This window comes from Trachemys scripta, chromosome 7, assembly GCF_013100865.1.
Source record: "Trachemys scripta elegans isolate TJP31775 chromosome 7, CAS_Tse_1.0, whole genome shotgun sequence".
NCBI lineage: Eukaryota > Metazoa > Chordata > Testudines > Emydidae > Trachemys > Trachemys scripta.
The window spans coordinates 122681262-122698652 of NC_048304.1; the positions used below are offsets into that span (position 1 = coordinate 122681262).

The 17391-nt window shown below is 50.6% G+C and overlaps 1 protein-coding gene across 1 annotated transcript in view; it reads right to left on the reverse strand.

Annotated features, from left to right (window-relative positions):
- CNNM2 (cyclin and CBS domain divalent metal cation transport mediator 2) overlaps positions 1 to 8530 on the reverse strand; it is a 149133-nt gene extending 140603 nt beyond the window's left edge. The window contains exon 1 of the mRNA XM_034777550.1: positions 6872 to 8530. Coding sequence (XP_034633441.1) covers positions 6872 to 8444 — 1573 coding nt within the window. The 5' untranslated portion in view covers positions 8445 to 8530. The remainder of the gene's footprint in view (positions 1 to 6871) is intronic.
- Positions 8531 to 17391: the final 8861 nt, after the last annotated feature.

Genomic DNA, 17391 nt, shown 5'->3' on the forward strand with positions numbered 1-17391 from the left:
CTGAGTTAAACAGGATGAAGTTTAACAAAGACAAATGCAAAGTGCTCCACTTAGGAAAAAAAATCAGTTTCACACATACAGAATGGGAAGAGACTGTCTAGGAAGGAGTACGGCAGAAAGGGATCTAGGGGTTATAGTGGACCACAAGCTAAATATGAGTCAACAGTGTGATGCTGTTGCAAAAAAAAGCAAACATGATTCTGGGATGTATTAACAGGTGTGTTGTGAGCAAGACACGAAGTCATTCTTCCGCTCTACTCTGCTCTGGTTAGGCCTCAGCTGGAGTATTGTGTCCAGTTCTGGGCACCGCATTTCAAGAAAGATGTGGAAAAATTGGAAAGGGTCCAGAGAAGAGCAACAAGAATGATTAAAGGTCTTGAGAACATGACCTATGAAGGAAGGCTGAAGGAATTGGGTTTGTTTAGTTTGGGAAAAAAAAGAGAGGACTGAGAGGGGACATGATAGCAGTTTTCAGGTATCTAAAAGGGTGTCATAAGGAGGAGGGAGAAAACTTGTTCACCTTAGCCTCTAAGGATAGAACAATGGGCTTAAACTGCAGCAAGGGAGGTCTAGGTTGGACATTAGGAAAAAGTTCCTAACTGTCAGGGTGGTTAAACATTGGAATAAATTGCCTAGGGAGGTTGTGGAATCTCCATCTCTGGAGATATTTAAGAGTAGGTTAGATAAATGTCTATGAGGGATGGTCTAGACAGTATTTCGTCCTGCCACGTGGGGACTGGACTCTATGACCTCTCGAAGTCCCTTCCAGTTCTAGAATCTATGAAAAGTTTTGAGCTATAACTACATCAAAGAGGTACCTAGCTTGAGCGTAAACAGAATGAATTTCTGACTTGATCTACTGTCACATGAACTGAAGACAAGGAAAATACCTAGTTTTGCATCCTTATGGCTCTAATCATCCACTACTCTACCCTTCCAATAGAGAAGACAGCTAAAGAAGAGTCCTGATGCACTTACATTAAGAACACACCCCTATATATTTTATAGGTCCCGAGCACCGAGTAGAGCCTAGACTAGGAACATGGGTATCAAACGTATGCACTACTGAGAGACAAGATGTCTAGTATGTGAAACCAAACAACTCCTAGATCACGGTTAAATCTGACATGAGTTCCAGGGAGGGGAAATTCTCAGGGTCCAGATTAATTAGCATTGATTTTAATGAGGAATCAAAACACTTTCTATAACTGCTTTGTAAATATGAAAACAAACATAAGAGCTGCATTGCTTCAGAACTGCAACACACAGTTACCTTGCATTACCACTACATTTATGGAACAGGTTATTCATTCCCCACTCTGATATTTAGAATGATGTAGTAGCAAACAGATAAGATCAAAACACAAGATTCAAAGTCCCCAGATCTCCTACTGTAGCAGATATAAAGAAACTGATTGAGAAACTGCTGCATACCAAAGCTGTAAAGGACACCATGAAAGCTGCTGTACAATGGTTCATGTGAAGTGTGCCAGTTTTACACTATTCGTATTACAACACAATTCTTGCAGCTTTGGCATGCAGGGAGCTAGAAATAGAACGCGTTGGATTTAGGATCACACATGCAAAGATCAGCCAGCAAAAAGAAACAGCAAGCACAAAAGCTAGATAGCATTCAGCTAGGGCCTCGGGAAACAGCGTCGCTAGAAACACTTGTCAACTGGGAAAGGGATGCAAGTGGAGAGATGTCCACTAGGTTCTTTCCAAGACATAAGATTTTTTTTCCCCCTAATTCACTCCCCACCATGGATTCTAGGCCACTGATTCAACTCCTTGTATGCTACATTCCCTTGCTCCTCCTTACAGCAACAGAGCCGATACTAATACAGATTAGAGTTATTCCCGTCTATGGGACCTACCCTCCCATTAGTGAAGAGCATCGCTCAGGAACAGTAGCAAGTGTTACATACATACGCATGCCCTTCTTCCCGTGCACTGACAAAAGTAGTTAGGTCCCCTATGTCTACGGGAGAGGCCTCAATTTGTATTGTATTCTTTCTAAACAAACAGGGAGAGAGAGAGCGAATGATGAGCTAAAACAGTGTGTGCACGTCACATACAGAAGGATCTGACAGCAGTTATTCAAGGTCTTGTGGACAAGAGCAAACTGTTCCATTTTCACAAGCTTTTTTTGAAACCATCCTTCTGCTTACTACTTTGTAAGTAACGTTTATTCATACTTTAAGACATTAAATGAGAGTGGGTGGTGGTGCAGCTCCATTTGTTTCATATTTTTTACACTCAAAATATTATAGATTTATAATTTGCTCAGCACAACACCATACAGGAGCACAGCCCGGAGGTCAGATCAAGTATAAAGCCATCAATTCCTCTTCCAAAATAATAGGGGGCATATACCCCACAAGGCCCCAGTGCAGGTGAGTTTTTCCAGCTTTTCCTTGTAAGTTTCCAGTCTATGTTGTTCAGCTTAGAAATGGGGCGGGGGGGGGTCCCATCTAAAAGTTTCCATCTAAACAAAATGAGCTTCAATCCCTGTCTGACAGACTAATGTGTTTTCAGAGAAAACAGGTCATTTCTTCACTAATTTAAGTACTCACTCTATGACAGCACTGTAACATTTACATGTCCATGACAAGAAATTGTGGACAGCGTACAGGGAGGGGAAGGAAGGGGATGGTTAAGATATCATAAGCTTTCTACGGTGCTGGAAATGAATGAAGTGCAGGATAGTAAAATGTTCTCCTGAAAACGAACTAAATTCCCATGAAAATGTGCAAGTTTCCCCTAGTGAAGTGTTCCTCAAAAGGTTCTGACTTTTGCAAAAAATTTCCCAAACCTATCAGATGTTTGCGCTAGTTTCAAAAGGCACAAAAGAAGCACTTCACCTTCAGCATATCTATGCTTGAACAGGAACCTGGGTTAGGACAGAGCTGGTATTTTAAGGAAACATTTCCAAGAGGGTTGGAGGTGTTCAGTTTTAAATGGAAAAAGCACTAACACCATGGCTTGTTTACACAACGAAATTGACAGGCATACCTACTCTGTAATAGTTTAGCTATGCCAAAGTAACTCCCCCATAGTCCAGAAAAGTCACTTATTTCAGAACATAAGAACAGCCATACTGGATCAGACCAAAGATCCATCTAGCCCAGTATTTGTCTTCCAACAGTGACCAATGCCAGATGCTTCAGAGCGAATGAACAGAACAGGCAATCATGGAGTAATCCATCACCTGTCATCCACTCCCAGTTTCTGGCAATCAGAGGCTAGTGATACCCAGACCATGGGGTTGCATCCCTGATCATCTTGGCTAATAACCATTGATGTATGTATCCTCCATGAACTTATCTAATTCTTTTTTGAACCCCATTATACACCACCACCACTTGGCAACAAGTTCCACAGGCTGTGTGTTGTGTGGAGTACTTCCTTCTGTTTATTTTAAACCTGCTGCCTATTAATTTCATTGGGTGACCCCTGGTTCTTGTGTTATGCGAAGTAGTAAATAACACTTCCTTATTCACTTTCTATATACCATTCATGATTTTATAGACCTCTATCATATCCCCCCACTCATCTCTTTTCCAAGCTTAAAAGTTCATCTTTTTTAATCTCTTCTCATATGAAAGCTCTTCTATACCCTTTGTCCTTCTCAGAGTAGCGTGTTTGCATGGGGGAGTTATTTTGGAATACCTGTGTGATGCTATATGGAATCTGCGGGACACTTTATGTTTATCATTGATATCATTATTGCAAAATAGCAAGGAATCTGACCAGATATGCCCTGTAAGGTATTTGCAAAGTATGATCATCTTGTTTATATGTTTGTATCACCTTTGTATTATGAGTTACAGATATGTACGGTATATCTATATTTCCAAACTTGCGCGGTGTTTCTGGGTGACACCCCCAGACAGATTGGCATCAGCACTAGGCCTGCTTGATGGCCCATCAAGGGACATCAGCTGTACAATGAACCCATTGAAAGGAGCCAAGGACTACACCTTATGACTCAGCAAGGCATGCAGGGGCTTGCCTATAGACAGAACTCTAAGGACTTTCAATGCCATGTGCTATGAGTTTGTGCTTGAAACAAAGGAAGTACCAGACACATGACAAAAGGACTATAAAGGGCAGCTGCATCATCTCAAGTTTGTCTTCAGTCCTGCTTCTTACCTCTGGAGGAACTTTGCTACAAACTGAATCTCTGAACAAAGGACTGAATGACCCATTCAAGCTATGGATGTATTCCAGAGGGACTTTCAAGCCAGCAAACTCACCAATACTGCTAAGAACCTGATATATGGACTTTGAAGTCTTTTTAGGTACACCTCTACCTCGCTATAACGTGACCCGATATAGCACGAATTCTGATATAACGTGGTAAAACAGTGCTCGGGGGGGGGGGGGGGGGCTGCGCACTCCAGCGGAATAAAGCAAGTTCGATATAACGCGGTAAGATTTTTTGGCTCCCAAGGAGAGCGTTCTATCGAGGTAGAGGTCTATGTGATAGTTGTTAAATGGTAAAACATTCTTCTTGTTCTTTTTTCTTTATAATAAACCTATAGATTTAGACACTAAAGGATTAGCTGGCAGCGTGGTATTTTGGGTAAGATCCAAACCTATATTGTCCTGGTAGTTGCTGACCCTTCGGGGTCAGAAGAACATTTTGTATACGTGAGCAGAGTTTTTTAAATAACTTCTCATTGTACTGGACCTATGTGCTGATTGTGAGCCACAGAACTGGAATAAAACACAAGGGGCTGTGTGATTTCATTTTTGCTTCTTGATAACCAATGTGGGGGATCAAAAGCCCAGTTTGTGACTGGTTGGGGGAGTTTAACTTCAGTGTTACTCCCAAGACTGGTGGGTATCTGCTCTCCCTTTTGCAGCCTGCCCTGACCTTGGCATTTCCAGTGAGGGCTGCTCTAGGCACACCGGGTCACAACCTGTGCTGGTTAATTTCCCCATGCATACAAGTCCTCAGTGACTACAATGGAAAGATCTTCAGGGTACATACATAGAGGAAGCAAAAGATAGCTATTTTATCATAATCCTCATGAATCACAACAGGGAATATCTGGTCACCCACACTGGAAGGGCTGAAATTCTCAAATCTGCTTCTCCCAACAACCAAATAAGAATACCCCTGCTAGCAGCAATCTAGTGGAATTAACTCCTTCAGTAAGGGAAACCGCGGTTTCAAAGTCATTTTAACTCCTTGATAGGCACACCACTACTCAACCAAATTTAAGACCATGTGACCCTGACCTTAAGTCAAGCAACTAAAGAAGACTGAATAGCCTTATAGAAAAGAATACTATTGCTAAAAAACGTGAAATCAATATTAACACACCAAGAGTTAAGTCTTGAAGCTAGACAGCACCCAATTCAATTTCCCAAAGCTCTTTTACACTAGAGAATCTACAAATAAGAGAGTCAGGAGACAAGTGAGTCTCAGTCTCCCTTCCCCCTTGAGCAGTTCCAAAACCGCTGGTAGGAAATGGACTGTAAAGCTTCAAATTACTAGCTCAATTAAGCAAGATGAACAAACGAGACGCTTACTAATGTTTACTAACTAAGATAGCCCATTTGCTTTTAATCAAAAGGAAATCCAAAATTTGCAGCTTATGTAGTTCGCCTTTAGACCCCAGTAACTGGGTTAAATTAGAAGTCAAAACATAGGGCTCATTTAAAGCTTAGCACACAGATCAGATGCTGAACGGAAATTTAAATGGCAGAGCTTATTGCCTAGAAAAATCCTAGGTGCCATTTACAGAGTTCATCTAAAGTGCAGGAGTTACCATGAGAAAAGGTTAACTCTAATATTCCCGTATTTACCTGGGCATAGTGCTCCAAGGAGCTCCTCCTTCAGTGAGGTTATCTCCCAGTGACTGAACTTTTCAGTAGTACTTTGATCACAGCTCCCAGGATATGACAGACTTTAGGAGACCCACGCTGCTCTGAGTTTCCCAGCAAGGGTCTCCACAAACATGCAATTAATTTGGAACTTCATTTCCCAGCCCTTTGGAAAAATTTCCCTACACAATGTAAGCAGCCGCTCTATTATTTTACAGAGGAACAGAGCTGAAACTTGCTGTGCCATTGTTTAGGACAAAAGAAATCCAAAACAGAAGTACAGATGTTTCTGCCAGGAGAACTCACCCCACAACTAAGGGAAGACTGGAAATTCCTGGGGTAAACGTTACAAAACTGCAGAGTAGCTTTGATCCAACATTTAGACAACCAACACACATGCTATGCCACACACCAGGATGTGTAGATCAGTTAGAAGGATTGTGTATACACACGGCTCAGCTTGTGGTTACTGGCCAAAGGACCGGGGGCGGGGGGTTTTAACCCTGGCATGTAGCATTAACAAACAAGTAAAATATAATGGTAAAACACGTGCAAAAAGCCCTGAGGCTACTCATGAGCTACAAACCCTAAACGTCGATCAGATCAGCTGGGCGAACTAACACAAACAAGCATGGCACCAAAATAGCCCAGCTGAATCTATGAATGAAGTTTAAAAGCCTTGTTTATCTCAGCACGTGTGTGCAAAGCCCGGAAGATATTAGGGATCTACAGCAGCAACCCAATTTCATTACTCTCAGACTAACTGAAGGAGAGTGTGGACCACAAACAATATTGGGAAGGGGGAGGTTTGCAGAGCCAGATCAGTGGAGCTCCTATATGTGGACAAATAAATAGGGAGGCAGAAACAGTTTTTACCAGAAGAAGCCCCACATCTATGCAGATCCACACATCAGCCTTTAGGGAAAGGGGGATGGACAAATGCCCATCTGCCACATATCCCTCTACTCTCAGCCCAGCTTGCTAGGGTGGATAGCCACAGATGCCCCAGCCCCCCGTCCCCCCATGGCCCCACCTTTCTTGAACTCCTCCAGCATGGCATCAAGCTTTGTATCGTTGAAGACAAAGTGCAGCGGGTGGTTGTAGAAGCGAGTGATGGTCTTGAGCGGGGTGCAGTCATCTGGGTCTACAAAGGCCAGGTCCTTGACGAAGAGCAGGTCCACAATGTTGGAGCGGTCGCCCTCGAAGACGGGGATGCGAGTGTAGCCACTCTCCATGATCTCAGACATGGTGTTGAAGTCCAGAACAGCCTCAGCGGCGATCATGAAGCAGTCTCGGAGTGGGGTCATCACGTCCTCCACCGTCTTGGTGCGCAGCTCCAGCGCCCCTTGGATGATGTTAAGCTCCTCCTTGACCAGATCGTTGTAAGGGTCGGTGACCCGCAGCATCTCAAGCAGCTTCTCGCGGTTGTAGACCGTGCCGATCTCCTGGCCCAACACGCAGTCCAGCAGCTTGCTGACAGGGTAGGAGGCTGGGAAGGTCATCATCATGAAGAACTTGGTGAGGAAGATGGTGTTGGCACCCACGGCCAAGCCATGACGGGAGCAGATGGCCTGCGGCACGATCTCGCCGAAGATGACTATGCCGATGGTGGAGACCACCACGGCTACCAGCCCAGAGCCGGCGATGTCATCCAGCAGGATGGTGAGGGTGGTGTTGACCAGCACGTTGCCCAGCAGCAGGGAGCACAGCAGGTAGTTGCCCTGGCGGCGCACCGGCTCGATGCGCTTGGCGTAGTTCTTCTCCTTGTCGGTGCCGCAGTTCTGCACGATGCGCAGCTCCATGGGGTCCAGGGCCATGAGGCCCAGGTTGAGGCCGCTGAACATGCCCGAGAGGCAGAGGAGCAGCGAGATGAAGATCACCTGCAGCCAGAAGGGCAGCAGGAACTTCTTCTCCTCGCCCACGATCATCTTCGTGTCCTCGCCATCGTGGTAGATCCAGGTGGTCTCGGTCCAGGGCGGGGGGCCGGCGGGGCCGTCGGCCCCGACCGGGCCGCCCCCGGGGGGGCCGGCGGCCCCCAGCGCGGCCGGGCCCGACACCGAGGTGCACAGGTAGTAGGACTTGCTCTTCTCGGTCTTGCGCAGGGGCTTGATCTCGATCTCGATGATGCCCGAGGTGCGGCGGTTGAGCACGATGTGCGGCAGGATGATGATGTCCGAGGTGCGGATGCCGCAGCGCTGCGGGGAGCTGCCCTCCGGCGGCCCGTCCTCCTGCTCGGCCGGCGGCCGCCCGCTCCGCCGCCGCTCGTGCTCGGTGAAGGCGATGCGGGACCAGGTCTCGTTGTTGATGTTCTGCCCGTAGACCCGCAGCTTGACCCGCGTCCGCTCGCTCACCCGCAGCGCGCCCCCCTCCATGAAGGAGACGTCGTCCGTGTCCTCCAGCCGCAGCCCGATGATCACCGTCTCCTCCGCGTCGCCCGGCGCCCCGCTGCCCCCGGCCGAGGAGGCGGAGGGGACGCCGGCGGCGGCGGCGGCGGCCGGGGGCTGCTCGCCCAAGCAGCCGCTGAGGAGCAGCAGCAGCAGGACCCGCGCCCCGCGCCCGCCCCCCGTCATGTTCCGAGCGGGCAGCGCGGCCGAGCCCAGCGCCATCTTTAGTCAGGGATCAGAACCGCCGGGGCCAAACATAGCGGGACGGCTGCATCCCGCGGCGGCGGCGGCGGTGGCTGCCCGCGAGAGCTCACAGGCGCCGACTGCCGGGCCCTGAGAGGAGCCGCTTCGACCCCTATCCCAGGGACGGAGCCGGCCGCGCGCGCGGCCAATCAGGGCAGGCACGGGACCCCTGGGCGGGGCCCACCAGCCGTCCCCCAGCCAATGCCGAGGCGGCAGGGGCAGGGCCCTGCCGAAGCCTGCCCCACCCCCTCCCCGCTGAGTTAAAAAACCGGCGAGCGCGTGACTCGTGTGTGTACGCTAAAGGAGAGGGGCGTGGCGAGCGGAACGCTGCGAGCCAATGGAAGAGACTCTCTGCCTCAGGGGGCGGAGACGGCCAGGGAAGCAACCAACGACGGCGCGCGCTCTTCCGCGGGTCTGTGCCCAGGTGGAGCTGGCGCGTGCTTGCAGTGGTCTGGACGTGGACTTGGTAGCACCGGGGCCCAGGCAACCACTTGCTGCCAGTCGCCTTCGGCAGCGCCTCTTTAGACGGTCTGGAGCTTCAGTGCATCTATCAATGCTTCATGCATTCGCGTGTGCAAGCGTGCATCCGTCCGAGCACCACGCTGCTCCATTCACACTATGGAACACGCACAGACCTGCAGAACCTTTGCAGCTGAACATGGAACACGAGCACCTCCGTGCACGTGCGCCTAAAATGCATCCAACTAAATGCAATTTAGTGTTGCATCCACCGGTGCATGCAGGTAGTAGATGGTTCTGCTTGTGCGTGCCTCCCTCCCTTTGTGCATGCATCCATAAATCCATCTCCTTAACCAACTCTTTATTCACACTGAGTTAATACCAGGGGCAGCTCTATGGTTTTTGCCATCCCAAGCACAGCTGTCAGGCGGTCTGCTGGCCACACAGATTCGGTGGCATGCCTGGGGGAGGTCCGCCGGTGCCACGCCTTCAGCGTCCCCGCCGCCGAATTGCCACTGAAGACCGGCGGCCCTCCCGCAGGCATGCAGCGGAAGGCAGCTTGATGGCCGCCCTCACAGCGACCAGCAGGCTGCCCCCCACAGCTTGTGGCTCCAGGCATGCGCTTGCTGGGCTGGTGCCAGGAGCCGCCCCTGGTTAATACACATGGGCTTTACTGACCTCCCCGTCTCTGCACTTGTAGCTGGGGTGTAATTCCCCTTTCTAGCGGGCGTGCTCACGCTAGCTGCCCCGCGTAGGTACGCACAGCAAAGAGGCAGGTTTGCATTTATGGCAGATGGCTAGTCCCGGTGCTCTGCCTTTGCTATCACAGGCACACTACTATTTCTATCAGGTTATCTGGATGAGAGAGCTAGCGCCAATATGTCTACCAGAGCTGTCTGGGAATCACATCCCCACCTCCAAGTGCAGAGTTAGCCTTTAACACTTTGCTCTGCGCAACCATCCGTTTAGTAAAGCCACGTAGGTCTGCGTGGGTCTCTCTCCTAAGCTATTTAATGCAGGCAGCTATCCATTCATCTACTGTAAATTTGTGTCAGCCAAAGCAGCAGAATTAGCTATTTAGATCCCAGCAGCTCACTGCTATTGCAAAGTAAAATCCCTAGAGCTTGCCTGAACATCGCTCCTGCGTAATATGGGGAGGGACAGAAGCTTCCCTGGGCTCCAGTAACTTTATTTTCATTAATTCGCTCAGTGTATATTACACCAAACCCTTTGCAATAGGCAATGCTGCATTCAGAACTTGGATCTAGACCATGCATCACATCCTGTGGTAAAGGATTATTGCTTTGGGATATGTTCTACACAGGACCAGGAGTTGTTTTAGCAGTTCTCCAGCGCAGAGCCTCTGAATGTTTGTGATGGCTGTGCAGCTCCCCCTAGTGGCAACAATAAGTATTTAGGACCATGGTTAACTTATCCAGAACACTTTTCAAGATCCCTGATAAGGAAACTGAGACAGAGGGGAAGGAACTTGGCTGAGGTCACGTAGCATGTGCTGGAAATATTTCAGCATCTAAGAACTTTGTTCCAGTGGAACAAAGCAGGGCAGGTACTTTCTCAAGGCTAGGCTATCTAATGGGTCCAAAGACGGTAATACCACAGCATGAAGCTGTCAGCACAGGGACATATTTGGCCCCACATTCAAAACATCCGATAGGTCTATCCTGTGAGGATCCATTGCATTGGTACCACTCTCAACTGGCCTCAAACACAAAGGCAAGAAAAGAAACAGCAAAAGGTCTCCAGTGTCAGGCTATGCTGAGCCTTAAGTTTGAGGAGGAGGAAAAGAAACATCATAATGAATCCAGGAAGCATACTGCTACAATTCCTATCACAGTAGAATAGTGCTGAGGGCCCCTTCATCTTTTCCTGAGCTGCCAATCTCTAGGTGGTAATGTTAGTTTCTTCATTAGGTGGAAGGTGGGTATCCTCAAACATTGCCAGCAGGGCTTATTGTTATATCCCAGAGCAATTGCTCTTCTGGGCACCATCTGCTCCAGGGACCAGGTGTGAGTCTTTATGAAGATCTCTGTTCAGCACATTGTCCATGGGCTGCTGCACAAGGTGGGCTAGAAGCCTCAACAGGACAACTTGAAGCAAGGATGATTTGGCGCTTCCTGACCACTCTGCTTGGTTGCATCCCTTGGTCTATCCTGTCAATTTCAATTTTGATACCTTTGGAGCAAAGACCATCCCATAGTATCTGTTTGGACAGAGCTTAGCACAATGAGGTCCACTCCTGGTTGGGGCTTCTGGCTGCTGTTGTAACCGTGATCCCACTAATCATTACTAAGGATAAAAGTCAAGTAAGATTAAACAAAGGAAACAATCATGCCACAGATCAGAAACCACAACGTTCAGCCAGCCTCAGAATGACTATTTAACGAAGCTCAGCCTTAAATACAATAGTTCAGATGGCAACAGGGCATCTGCATTCAACAAATTGTATTGACTCCATATTCAGACATATAATAACTTTCTGCTCATAATTATTTCGATCCAGCTTTAAATTGCAATCTCAAACCACACTTTAAACATCAAATTCAGCTGCTTGTAATGAGATCCTTAGCCAAGGCACATACATAATTATATTTTGCATTTTACGTTAAGTTGTAGGTTAGCTTAACTGAAATTAAAATGTATTTCCTTTAAGTGCTGCTGGTGAAAAGGGTTGGTTTGGCAGTTCTGGAGAGTGAACCCTTCTATTTAACCAGTAAATGTTGAGTTCACACTTAAGCTCAGTAAAGGATGAAGTGTAGACATGAAATAGATAGATCCTAAGAAATGTTATTTCCCTAAACCAGCCAACACTTGTGACAAAAGACTGCTCACCAGCCAATAGTCGACTGTGCATCATTTGCAGGTATTAAGGGTCTGATATTTGTTTAGCTTTGAGTTGTAGCAGAGGTCTCCGATTGCCACCTGCCAAGCTATTATCAGCAGGCACAAGACCAGTGACAAGATTTCTTACCAAAGCCATTGTTTTGGTATGTACGCCAGAGACAGGTCAAGCTCCTATCAAGCCCTCCATGCAATGAGGAGTTCACCTCTCTTCCAATGGGTTTTTCTACTGTTATTTCTCTTCTTGGGCTTTATCCCTTTCTCTTCCCTCGTGCCTCATATGCTGCTTATCTCACACACTGAGGACCCGATCTCTTAAACTTTTCCTCCCTGCCTGTTGTCTGTTTCTCTCCCCACGGGAACCCAAATGCTGTCCCTGCCTGTCTTAAACCTCTCTTTCTCAGCTGCTTCAGTTCAAATGGACTAATGCAACTTCCCAACTGCCATTCCCAGAAATTTCTCACAACAGCTCAATTCAAACGCCACCCTGACTGGCCATGCCTAGCTCCCCGATTTCAGCCTGCCACTTCCTGCTCTCCCAATTCAAAATGGTTCTCAACCGCCACTTGTTACTCCTCCAATTCAAAGGCCAGGCTGAGCTCCCCCACTTCGAGTTGAGACTCTCAAATGTTCACACCCAGCTGCCCAAATCATCCGGCCCAGTTTCCCATCTACCCCCTCACCACCCAATTCAACCAAAGCTTCTCCATTCAAACTCTGCCCCCCAGTGGTCACACCTGTCATGTCTCTCCCCTAATTCAAACTGTCACTTTCAACTGGCAAATGCAACCTCCCATTTGACCAGTTCAAACTGCTAAGGAACCTTTCAATTGCAGAGCTGCTCATTAAAGGGGTATCACCTGAAACAGCCTACTGGATTTTTGAACAGTAGTAGAGGAAAAGCATAGGACTCCAGCTGTCCCCTATTATTTATCCATTAGGATGCAGGCTTAAATTAACTGACCATAGTAATTAGTTTCCTGGAATCCGTTTATTTTGCAACATTTTAATTATCTAGTTCTTCTTCGAGTGCTTGCTCATATGCATTCCATTAGGTGTGTGCGCGCCGCGTGCACGATCGTCGGAGAATTTTCTACCCTAGCAACACCGGCGGGTCGGCTGTGGAGCCCCCTAGAGTGGCGCCTTCATGGCGCTGAATATATACCCCAGCCGACCCGGCGCCCCCTCAGTTCCTTCTTACCGCCCCTGACGGTCGTTGGAACTGTGGAGCGCGGCGTAGCTGTTCTCCACTCTCCCTAGCTTATTCAGTTATTCACAGTTATAGTTATAGTTCTAGTTGTTTATAGTTAAATAGTTGGTTATTCACTTTGTTTATAGTTGTTATATAGTTGAAGGGGATTAAGGGGGTTGTCTCCCCCTTTTTTCCCCCGGCCGCGTGGCCGGGCTCATGCCCAAGGCTCCCGGCTTCAAACAGTGCGCCTCCTGCGCTAAGCCTATGCCAACGAGTGACCCGCATGACTCGTGTCTGAAGTGCCTGGGAGAGTCCCATCAAACAGATAAGTGCAAGATCTGTAAGGCCTTCAGACCGAGGACCAAGAAGGAGCGGGACTTTCGGCTCCAACAACTCCTTATGGAGGCGGCACTTAGCCCGGACGCTCCATCGGCGCGTCAGGCCCCGGCACCTAGCACCTCGGTGCGCAGTGCCCCGGCGGCACCGACCATTCCGACTACGTCGGACAAGCCTCCACGGCACCGGACCTCGTCGGCACCGCACTCACAGCAAGTGCCTCGGCGCCGTTCATTATCCCCGGGACATAAAAAATCCCATAAGACGGGGACCTCCGTGTCGAAGACGCCGGCTCCCCCAGTGCCGGGGGTAGAGCCGCGTCCGCCTGTGGAGCACCGAAAACAGGTGCCTCCAGCACCGTCGACTCCGGCTCCGAGGCCGTTGAGTCCGGTGCAGACAGGGTCACCACCACGACCGGCGGTGATACAGTGCCTCCCGTCGACCCCAGAGACCTTCGCGACGGCGAGAGACTTGATCGCTCTCACGGAACCGGCACCGCCCCAACCACCGGCACCGTCGGCACCGTTGACTCGTCCGGTCCAATCTAGGGGGAAACCTGCCTTGATGCGCCCTCCATCGCAGGGGCTGGAACCACGGCACCGGTCCAGGTCCCGAAGCAGGTCCCCACGCCGCTCGCAGTCCCAGCGCCGGATATCACCTCGGCACCGGTCGTACTCGCGGCCAAGATCTTCGTCGCGGCACCGCTCTACGTCTCGACACCACTATGATCGTCGGCACCGATCAACATCGAGACGTAGTTCTCGGCACCGATACGATCGACGCTCGACGTCGAGAGGCCGCTCCCGGCACCGGGCCTACTCCAGGTCATCGTCTAGGTCCAGATCCGACTCCCGGCACCGGCGAGGTCATCGGCACCGATCGCAATCTCGGCACCGATCGCCGGCACCGCGTAGAGATAGAACATCTCCAGACCGGCACCGTGCGGCACTGTATCCCCCGGGATTCGTCTCGGCGCAGTCGGCACCGCCATGGCCATGAGATCGGTGTCTAGCTCCTCTGAGGACAGATCGAGATCGGCATACCCCCCTCAGGGGCAAGCCGAGGAGCAAGATATAGGCCATTGGCAGGAGGTAGCAGAGGACCCTGCTCATGGCCCATCTCACTGGTCGTTCTGGACCCCGTGGGCGTACCATCAGGCGCAAGGGGCTCCAATAACTTCAACCTCTCGCTCGGGTCACTCTGATAGAAGGGCTCCAGAGTCCACCATCTCTCGCCCTCCTCCAGGGGGCATGGCGGCTTCCGTGTCCGCACCGCCTGACGGCCTGGACCCAAGGGCAGGTGATGCTCCGGCCCAGAAACAGGGAGACCAGGATCCTCCCTTGGATCCCTTACCACCGGAGGCATCTTCCTCTTCCTCTCCGGATAGGGCAGTGGCGGGCACGTCATGCACAGGTCCACCCCCCAATAGATCTTCGGGCTCATCAGGACCTCTTACGTAGGATGGCCCGTAATATGGACCTACAGGCGGAGGAGATAGTGGAGGTGCAGGACCCCATTGTAAATATCCTCGCAGCGGATGCCCCATCAAGAGTGGCGTTGCCCCTGATCCGCACGATCCAGGCTAACGCCACTACGATATGGCAAACTCCTGCCTCTATCCCACCCACAGCGAGAGGGGTGGAAAGAAAGTACTTTGTCCCCTCCAAAGACTACGAGTACTTGTATACCCATCCCCAGCCGTGTTCACTGGTGGTGTCATCAGTGAATGCAAGGGAGCGCCACGGTCAACAGGCCGCAGCGCCCAAATCGAAGGAGGCTAAGCACCTCGATTTGTTTGGCCGTAAAGTTTACTCAGCCGGAGGGCTGCAACTTAGAGCGGCTAACCAGCAGGCGCTCCTGAGCCGCTACAACTTTAATTCCTGGAACTCTATGGGGAAGTTCAAGGAATTGCTTCCCCAAGAGTCCAGGGAGGAGTTTGGGGCCTTGGTAGAGGAGGGTAAGAAGGTGGCTCGGACCTCCTTACAGGCCTCCTTGGACATAGAGGACTCGGCTGCGAGAACCCTGGCTTCAGGTATCGCTATGCGAAGGACCTCCTGGCTCCAAGTTTCGGGTTTGCCCCCTGAGTTGCAACAAACCCTGCAGGATTTGCCCTTTGAAGGACAAGGGTTGTTCTCGGAGAAGACGGACTCTCGCCTGCAGAGCCTCAAGGACTCCAGGACAATCATGCGCTCCCTGGGGATGCATGTTGCGGGCCCTCAGCGCAGGCCATTTAGGCCTCAGCCTCAGCGCTTCTACCCCCCCCCACCTCGTCAGAGACAGGACTCTGCCCGGAGGCGGGGGCGAGGTGGTAGAAGAAGGTGGACCGGCCCTCAATCTGGTCAGAACCAAGGGCCACCAAGGCCACCCGCAGGCCCCCGACAGAACTTTTGAAGGTGCGGTCGAGGACGGCGCCCCAGTCACCCCCCAGGATCCAGCCCCCTCCTTTCGGGATCGCCTCTCCCACTTCCACCGTGTTTGGTCCCTTATAACTTCGGACCGTTGGGTCCTTCGCACAGTGGAGAGGGGATACGCTATCCAGTTTTCTTCAATCCCCCCCTCCCACCCCCCTTCCCCGTCCCTCTTCAGGGACCCTTCTCACGAGCAACTTCTTATACAGGAGGTTTCCACGCTCCTTACTATGGGGGCCATAGAGGAGGTTCCAGTAGAGTTAAGGGGCAAGGGATTTTATTCCCGTTACTTCCTGATCCCCAAGTCCAAAGGAGGTCTGCGACCCATCTTGGACTTGCGCGGACTCAACAAATTCGTAGTAAAGTTGAAGTTCCGCATGGTCTCTTTGGGGGCCATTATCCCTTCCCTCGATCCTGGAGACTGGTTCGCCGCCCTCGACATGAAAGACGCATACTTTCATATCGCAATTTACCCGCCTCACAGACGCTTCCTGCGATTCGTGGTAAGCAAAGTGCACTATCAATTTGCAGTCCTTCCCTTCGGCCTATCCTCGGCCCCAAGAGTGTTCACGAAATGTATGGCTGTCGTGGCAGCGTACCTTCGTCGGCAAGGGATACAGGTGTTCCCGTACCTAGACGACTGGCTGGTACGCGGTCGCACCGAAGAGCAAGTTCGAGCTCACGTCCACATAATAGTGCACACATTCAACGAGTTGGGCATCCTACTCAACAAGGACAAATCCACTCTAGAACCTACCCAGAGAATAGAATTCATCGGCGCAGTCCTAGACTCCAGACGTGCACAAGCCATCCTGCCAGACAACCGCTTTTGTACCATCACGAGCCTCATTCAAGGGCTCAGGGCCTTCCCAACTACCACGGTGAGGTCGTGCCTCACCCTGCTGGGCCACATGGCTTCCTGCACGTACGTAACCAGGCATGCCAGACTTCGGCTTCGCCCACTCCAGACCTGGGTGTCATCGATATACCGCCCACATCGGGACAGCCTGAACATGGTGGTCACGGTCCCGAACTCGGTCCTGACCTCCCTCACCTGGTGGCTAGATCACAATGTGGTTTGCGAGGGGATGCCATTTCACGCCCCACAACCCTCTCTGCACCTGGTCACAGACGCTTCATCTCTGGGTTGGGGCGCCCATCTCAACGAACACCATACCCAGGGCCTGTGGACTGCACCCCAGATAGCCCTGCACATCAATGTTCGGGAACTGATGGCGGTGCGCCTGGCGTGCCAGGCATTTCTCAATCTCCTACGTGGCCGTTGTGTGTTAGTTCTCATCGACAACACCACGGCCATGTTTTACATCAACAAGCAAGGAGGAGCACGTTCGTCAATTCTATGCCAAGAGGCCATTCGCCTGTGGGACTTCTGCATTGCCCACTCAATCCATCTCACGGCATCGTTCCTCCCTGGAGTCCAGAACACTTTAGCGGACCGACTCAGCAGGTCCTTTCAGACGCACGAGTGGTCCATCCGTCCGGACATCATACATTCCGTCTTCCAGAAGTGGGGGTTTCCCCAGATAGACCTGTTTGCTTCTCGAGACAACAGGAAATGCCACGTGTTCTGCTCCCTGCAAGGTCGAGCTCCGGGCTCCCTCTCGGATGCGTTTCTCCTTCCCTGGAAAGACCACCTGTTTTATGCCTTCCC